General features: G+C 40.6%; 1 protein-coding gene across 1 annotated transcript; it reads left to right on the top strand.

Moving 5' to 3' along the window:
• Positions 1 to 2,575: 2,575 nt before the first annotated feature.
• On the top strand, positions 2,576 to 6,643 carry LOC147330234 (keratin, type II cytoskeletal 8-like). The gene is made up of 9 exons (XM_086291870.1): positions 2,576 to 2,973; positions 4,273 to 4,481; positions 4,580 to 4,640; positions 4,743 to 4,838; positions 4,947 to 5,111; positions 5,221 to 5,346; positions 5,436 to 5,656; positions 5,746 to 5,798; positions 5,907 to 6,643. The coding sequence occupies exons 1-9, from the start codon at positions 2,650 to 2,652 to the stop codon at positions 5,993 to 5,995; spliced, it is 1,344 nt and encodes a 447-aa protein (XP_086147996.1). The 5' UTR covers positions 2,576 to 2,649; the 3' UTR covers positions 5,996 to 6,643.
• Positions 6,644 to 7,027: the final 384 nt, after the last annotated feature.

The following is a 7,027-nucleotide window of genomic DNA, read 5'->3' as shown; positions in this document are numbered from 1 at the left end:
GCTACATTTACCAAGATTTTATTTGAATTTTTTATTTTTGTCTTTGCTTTTCTACTGGAACTGCACCACTCCTAATTCCTGTTTATCAAATATCTCAATGAAACAATTGTTTGGACCAGATACCAGGGCCCCACCCTGTTTGGTGATTCCTACTGTGTGGGTTGACTTATTGGCACTCAAGTTTGCATGCTGAGAATTGCTGTGAAAATACCGCACAGCATTAGAGACAGCACTGAATCTGATCTGTTTATGCAGGTAACATAATCCCGGGTCTCTAACTGACTGTAATGCAACTGTTTGAATTCAGTGAGATACAAGAGTGGAACATGCATTTTCTCAGAATCACAGCTGGGCAGCAGCTAGTTGAGCTTTTAGAGTAAATTCCACACCACGGTAGAAATTAAAGGCATGTGCATGTGAAAAGTTGGGGAAGAATGAAAAAGAATGCAGACCTCTCCCACAAAGGTACAGAGGTGAGAAACTAGTGTGCCAGTGTTTAAGTATGGGAGCGGTGGGTGCGGTAAAGTAAGCACAAAAAACAACCACTCAATCTTGAATGCACATTACTGATTCATGGAGCAGATTATTTTCAGTCGAACAAGGAAGAACAAACTATAAGCGTAAAGCATTATTTTATACAACAATGTTCTGGCAGCACTTATGTTGAACTCTGCCTGGGGCATTTGACTAAATAATACTTTATTCTTGAAGTTTATTCCTTTCTTTGCAGTAATCCATGCTTGAATCTCTCAGGTTTGCGTAAATACTGATAACACAGATGAGTTAAGATGTCTAGAATCAGTATTCAAAATGCAAAACAGTGTAAAAGCAAACAAGTCCAATGCAAATGTGTATTTAACTAGATGCACAATGTGACACATGCACTTTTAATTGTAACTACAGGAAAAGATTGTTTGAATTGAGTGCAGTTTCATGTTGGATTCTTATTGTTTCTGTTGTGATGCAGATGCCTCATTTTCATTTGCATGTAGTGAACTATATGCAGTATATTTTTAAAACTTGTTTTAAGGACTGTGTGGACATTTGTTTTGCTATAGCTATAACTATACTGTACTGTGCAGCATGCTAACACAATGCTAACACAATGCTAACACAATGCTAACAGCACGCTATTCTTTTAGACGCAAACATTTCTCTCTAGAAAACTAGCAACACTAGGCTGGGCCATTTGTTTTGAATCATGACAAATGTCTTTACAAATGGCAATCATAGATGGTAATATTATTCGACTCCACGTACCAGACCATGTATGGCTGCGGTGGTAGATCTGTTATACTAGAATGGGCACTGGTACATTCAACTGCTCATGAATTTAGCCTGTTATAATTAGGTGAATATGGAAATACAAACTTGCTAAATATCAGGTTCTTATAATGCTGTTCGGATGATTGGTTGGGAAATGATTTGTTTGGCAATGCTTCCAATGCTACCTTGATGCCAGGGACAGTAGTCAAACCGCTGGTGCACATCTCAGCTACATATTCTGGCCTATACTCTCTAATAAGTGTTTCATGAATGTCATTACTGCTGAAAAGATTTCATTGTTCATGAGAATTTTAGTCACTTTCTTGTGCTTCCTAAAACTGATCTTGACTTCGAATGATTTAATCGTAGTTTTGATCAGAGAGGACAATACAAACGAAGTGAATACTAGTGATAAAATAGCACATACGACCGTACAAGCACCATCCAAATTTTGGTTATTTATTGATGCATTTTGTTATGATGTCAGTGAAAAGCTTACACAACTTAAACAGTAGTTAGGGTGGAGCCAGCTTCATCTAATTAATATATAATGATGTTTTTTTTGTTTTGTTTTTTACAACTTTTGGACCATTGTATGGTCTGATCCAGTGCTTTATGTTAAGGTGTTACTAAGAACTAATCAGTAACTGTTATGGTATGTAAGATATTGCCATATAAATTTAGCAAAGGAAAAGTATGGTATGTGCAGCATGACACATGTCACACTTAAATATATTAACCTGATTGCATCTGCTAAATAGACAGTACATAATGAATGCACTAATGAGACAAAGAGTCATAATTTGAGTAAAGCTTAGTATTACTTTGGTGATTTGTTTGTCAGTGGTTGGAATATACAGTATGTGCATGCTTTGATAAGAGAGGAGAAAGCTAGTTTATATGAAAGAATGTACATATCAAGACTACTTGTGTGTTGGTAGTGTATAAGTTTATGTATTTTGTGATATATTTTGACTGTGATTCTAATTTTTATCTTTTGCTTCAGTGGATGCAATAATAAACATAGAGAATCCATAAAAGGTTTTCTTTGTTGTTTTTTTTTATTCCACTTCACTCGGCTCTGCGTTACTTGTTTGCTCCTTCTCCCTTGTCCTGTTGCAGGGTGTGTCCAGGCTTATCTCCCTGACAATCCCTCCCTACCTGTTTTACAAGACTGGCCACTCCTGTCATTGAGAGCAAGAAGCGTGTAAGCTGAGGTGGAGGGAAGGCTTGAAAGCCAAACTCAGAGGGCAGGTGAAGATCCTCCCACCAGCTTGTACAGCCATAAAAGCAGCGAGAGTGTGCTGTCAGACACTCAGAGGGACTTGGCTCTCCTTTTGAAGACTTCTCAGCGTCAGTTTGCTTCTGCTCAACAAGTTGAAAATGTATCAACCCAGGAAGGCAGCATCAGTAGTGAGCTACAGCAGCAGCAGCAGGAGGTCGGCTCCCACCTCAAGCTCCTACTCCATCAAGAGAACCACATATGGTGGTGTTGGTTCGGGTTTTACTCCTAGCATAAGTGCATCAAGCAGTTATGGCCTTTCTAGCCAACCACTACTTGGACAACCAATCACTGCTGTCCAAGTCAACCAGAGCCTGCTGGCTCCTCTGAACCTGGAGATCGACCCCACCATCCAGGCTGTCCGCACCCAGGAGAAGGAGCAGATCAAGACCCTGAACAACCGCTTCGCCTCCTTCATTGACAAGGTTTGTTCCTCTGATCTCTCTGTCTGACTGCCTGTTCTATGTACAATTTACTGCAGGCCTCATTATTGTGGTACAGAGAACTTGCATGCCTCTTGGGCCAGATTTATCTCTTGCTTCTGCTACACGTGAATAGTTCAAAGTTTTCATCTTGGATATGTGAATGAAAACAAAAAGAATTAGAAAGTTAAAAGTAAGTGAATTGTCTAGCACACTAATGGCAATCTGTTTTCAGACGAGTACCACACTCAAAATGCAAATATGCTCTTGACATTAGCAGAACTGACAAAGAAAGGCAGTTGTGACTCTTATCTGGGTGGTGTATTCACCAGTGTCTTACAGCCTTTGCGATTAGAGAAGCATTTGAAAACCTCAATTCTGAAAACCTCATGACAGAGTTGATTTTAAACTAGCAGCTCCATTTAAAATCTGCTCTGAATAACAGCTGGCTTATAGCCCCGTCCAAGCCTATCTATCCACTGTCTAAACATGGGTGGCGATTACAATGCAACCACTCGCCTATTCCTCACTTGGCAGACGAGCACAGGGAACAGGGAATTATCTGCACTCTGTCTGCATAGTCCAAAGTCTGCAATTTGCACATTGCACTTATCACCTGGTTGTTATAGGCAACATGAGGACAGAGCTGCAAATCAGCCTTTACTTCATATAGATGTTACAGTCATACTGTCTGCACTGATGAGAACTATGGGTCATGGGTTTCTTCGTGTGAAACTGTAAATGGTATACCTTGACACTCGGACACACAAAACAACAAGTGCTGCAATTCTTTGTCTTCTGTGGTTTAACTGCCACACCCAGTTTTTATGGCTGGAGAGCCAGTGTGGCTTTCAACAATGCACGTAGGATGACTCATAGCCAAATTGCAGACCCAATAAGAGAAATCCTCAAGGCCACGTAGACGTTGGCGAAACATCTGCATGGAATATTCTGCATTATTTAAAGAAAAGAAAAGATAAAATGATACGTGTTCCAAAATAAAAAGGCCTAAAAGTTTACTTTAACACTTTTAGTGTACATTTGAAGAACTGCCTTCACGAGTCACAGCTGTTGTGACTGGGGCGTGGCAAGTCAAATAGATGTCTAGCTGCTCACTCAGTAAAGTTGTGCAATCTTTATATCTGATAACAAAAGTGCTGCACATTATACCCTTCTTTAAAAATTAAAAGAACCAAACCACCAAACAGACCTCAAGCCACATTCATATATGATTCAACGTTAAAAACACATGAAAATGATCAGCATCTGATCTTTTGTCTTAAATTTTGTGCTGTTTTCCAGGTGCGTTTTCTGGAGCAGCAGAACAAGATGCTGGAGACCAAATGGAGCCTCCTGCAGCAACAGACCACCACCCGCTCCAACATCGACGGCATGTTTGAGGCTTACATTGCCAACCTCCGCAGGCAGCTCGATGGGCTGGGTAATGAGAAGGTCAAGCTGGAGTCAGAGCTGAGGAACATGCAGGGCCTGGTTGAAGACTTCAAGAATAAGTAAGTGTTTACATGACACATATACCGACCAGCACCTCCTCTAAAGAGCAGACATAAAAAACGGAGAGGTGCTGATGTATTGCATTGTGTTCCAACAGGTACGAGGATGAAATCAACAAGCGTGCAGCAGCAGAGAATGAGTTTGTGCTCCTGAAGAAGGTGGGAAAATGTCAAGATGACCCTTTAAGTTTTTTAAAAAATGTGTGACTTTTGATGTGGTAAAAGTGACCATTTTTTGTTTGTATGTGACATCATTTCCAGGATGTTGATGCTGCCTACATGAACAAGGTGGAGCTGGAGGCCAAGGTGGATGCTCTTCAGGATGAAATCAACTTCCTCAGGGCTATCTATGAGGCTGTATGTAGTTTCTAATGTCTAATTTAACCAACTTATTGTGATTTCTCTTTTTGCACCCTAATAATTGTTTTTAACTTAACTGTTTTCCATAAACAATTTGTTCTGTAGGAGCTTCGTGAGCTGCAGAGCCAGATCAAGGACACCTCTGTCATTGTGGAGATGGACAACAGTCGCAACCTTGACATGGATGCTATTGTGGCTGAAGTGCGTGCTCAGTATGAGGACATTGCTAACCGCAGCAGGGCTGAAGCTGAGAGCTGGTACAAACAGAAGGTGAGGGAGCAAAGCTGATGCTCATCCCCTCTCTGCTTTTAATACACACTACAAAAGGTCTACTCTCTGGATTATGTTTCTGATGCACCTTGTATTTTTTTCATAATAGTATGAGGAAATGCAGACCTCTGCTGGACAGTATGGTGATGACTTGCGCACAACCAAGGGTGAAATCGCTGAGCTGAACCGTATGATTGCCCGTCTTCAGAATGAGATCGAGGGTGTCAAGGGACAGGTACATTTCAAGGCCTTTTACTCTGAGTACACCTTATAGTGTAAAAAGATTGGCAACTATTAAAGAATGCGTGACATGATTCTCCACAGAGGGCCAACCTCGAGGCTCAGATTGCAGAAGCCGAGGAGCGCGGTGAGCTGGCAGTGAAAGACGCCAAGCTCCGCATCAGGGACCTGGAGGAGGCTCTGCAGAAAGCCAAGCAGGACATGGCCCGCCAGGTGCGCGAATACCAGGAGCTCATGAACGTCAAGCTCGCCCTGGATATTGAAATCGCCACCTACAGGAAACTGCTGGAAGGAGAGGAATCCAGGTGAGATAAACTGAATTGTTTAGTTTCATGGCCCATGCATTAGACTCATATCTAAATTAAACACTAACTCTCTATTATTAAACCATTAGACTGGCCAGCGGAGGCGCCAGTGCAACCATCCATGTGCAGCAGAGCAGTGGTGGTAAGTTTTTTTATAAAAAAAAAAAAATCATGTATAAAACGTAAGCTAATAGATGACATAGAGAGGATGGATCATCACTTTACATTCATGCTTTGCTTTCTTCTCCAGGACTGTCCAATTCCTACGGTGGTTATAGTAGCGGTGGTGCCATCACCAAGTCTACAGTGTCATCTGTCAGCAGCAGAAGATACTTCTGAAGTCTTTCAAAAAAGGAGAGCCGTCCCCCTTTCCCTTCAGAAACTCTTGAACTTACTCTAAATCTCTAGCTTTTTCATGGTGCTATTCAATGCTGTTAAACATGTTCAACCAGAGTGCTGAATATGCCCCCAAAATCTGTGATTCCTAACACGGAAACTCTTGACTTTGTTCTGTTCAACAACATTGTAGCAGGAGTTTCTGAAGGGATTCTTAGCCTTTAACACACAAGGCCCAGGTCAGTTAGCGAGGGATCATTTTGTTTCTTTCTGCACTGACTTCCTGAGAAAAATAAATAAATAAAAAATGGAGTGCTAAAAACTAGGCAAGGAAAGACCTTTAAAATCGTGTCAGGAAGAAGAGCAAGTCACTGACCAGATCTGATCACTGGAAAAAATACAGGAGTTTGAAATTTGTGTCTTTACATGTTTACAGTTAAACTTTGAACTGATTGGTTATTGTCTCGCTCTTTTTTTTGTTGGTTTTTTTGTTGGTTTTTTACTGTTCTGTTCATTTTTTCCCTGCTTGGTTTTGCTTTCAGACTAAAACTACTTTGAAACCAGATTTATTTTGTAAAGCGACACGACTGAGTGTTGCTGCAAACAACATCGAATAAATCCAAATGAAATAAATCTGAGATTAAAAAAAAAGGTTGTCTCTTACTCTTGTTATTGTTGTTGTAAATGAAATTATTCCTGACTACTTCAAGCTGAGGAAGTTTTTTTTTTGGTTTTTTAAACAGGAAGATTTCTTTGCTGAGATTTCACATGGGGGCAGTGCTGCCACAGTTTTAGACTTTGAACTCAACCAGGTAGCATTCTCCAAATATCAAAGTCATAATTCATGTTTCAGAGGTTTATTACGTTATCGCTCAGAGTGATCACACAACAGCTGTAAAAAGGACAAAAAATCTGACCTTTTTAATCCAACAATCACTTTGACAGACTGCTGTGTCAGCAAAAGAGAATATCTGTGTAACATGAGCAGTAGAGATAACAGAAACGTAGCGTGGGAGGTTTCAGTTGGGAATTTAC

Source organism: Aulonocara sp. 'chitande type north' Nkhata Bay, linkage group LG5 (assembly GCF_057382095.1).
Source record: "Aulonocara sp. 'chitande type north' Nkhata Bay isolate Kocher_YH1m ecotype deep benthic linkage group LG5, A_spYH_male_GT1.1, whole genome shotgun sequence".
Lineage (NCBI taxonomy): Eukaryota > Metazoa > Chordata > Actinopteri > Cichliformes > Cichlidae > Aulonocara > Aulonocara sp. 'chitande type north' Nkhata Bay.
Note: the sequence above shows the minus strand (reverse complement) of the source record. Positions and strands in the feature narration are given on the sequence as shown.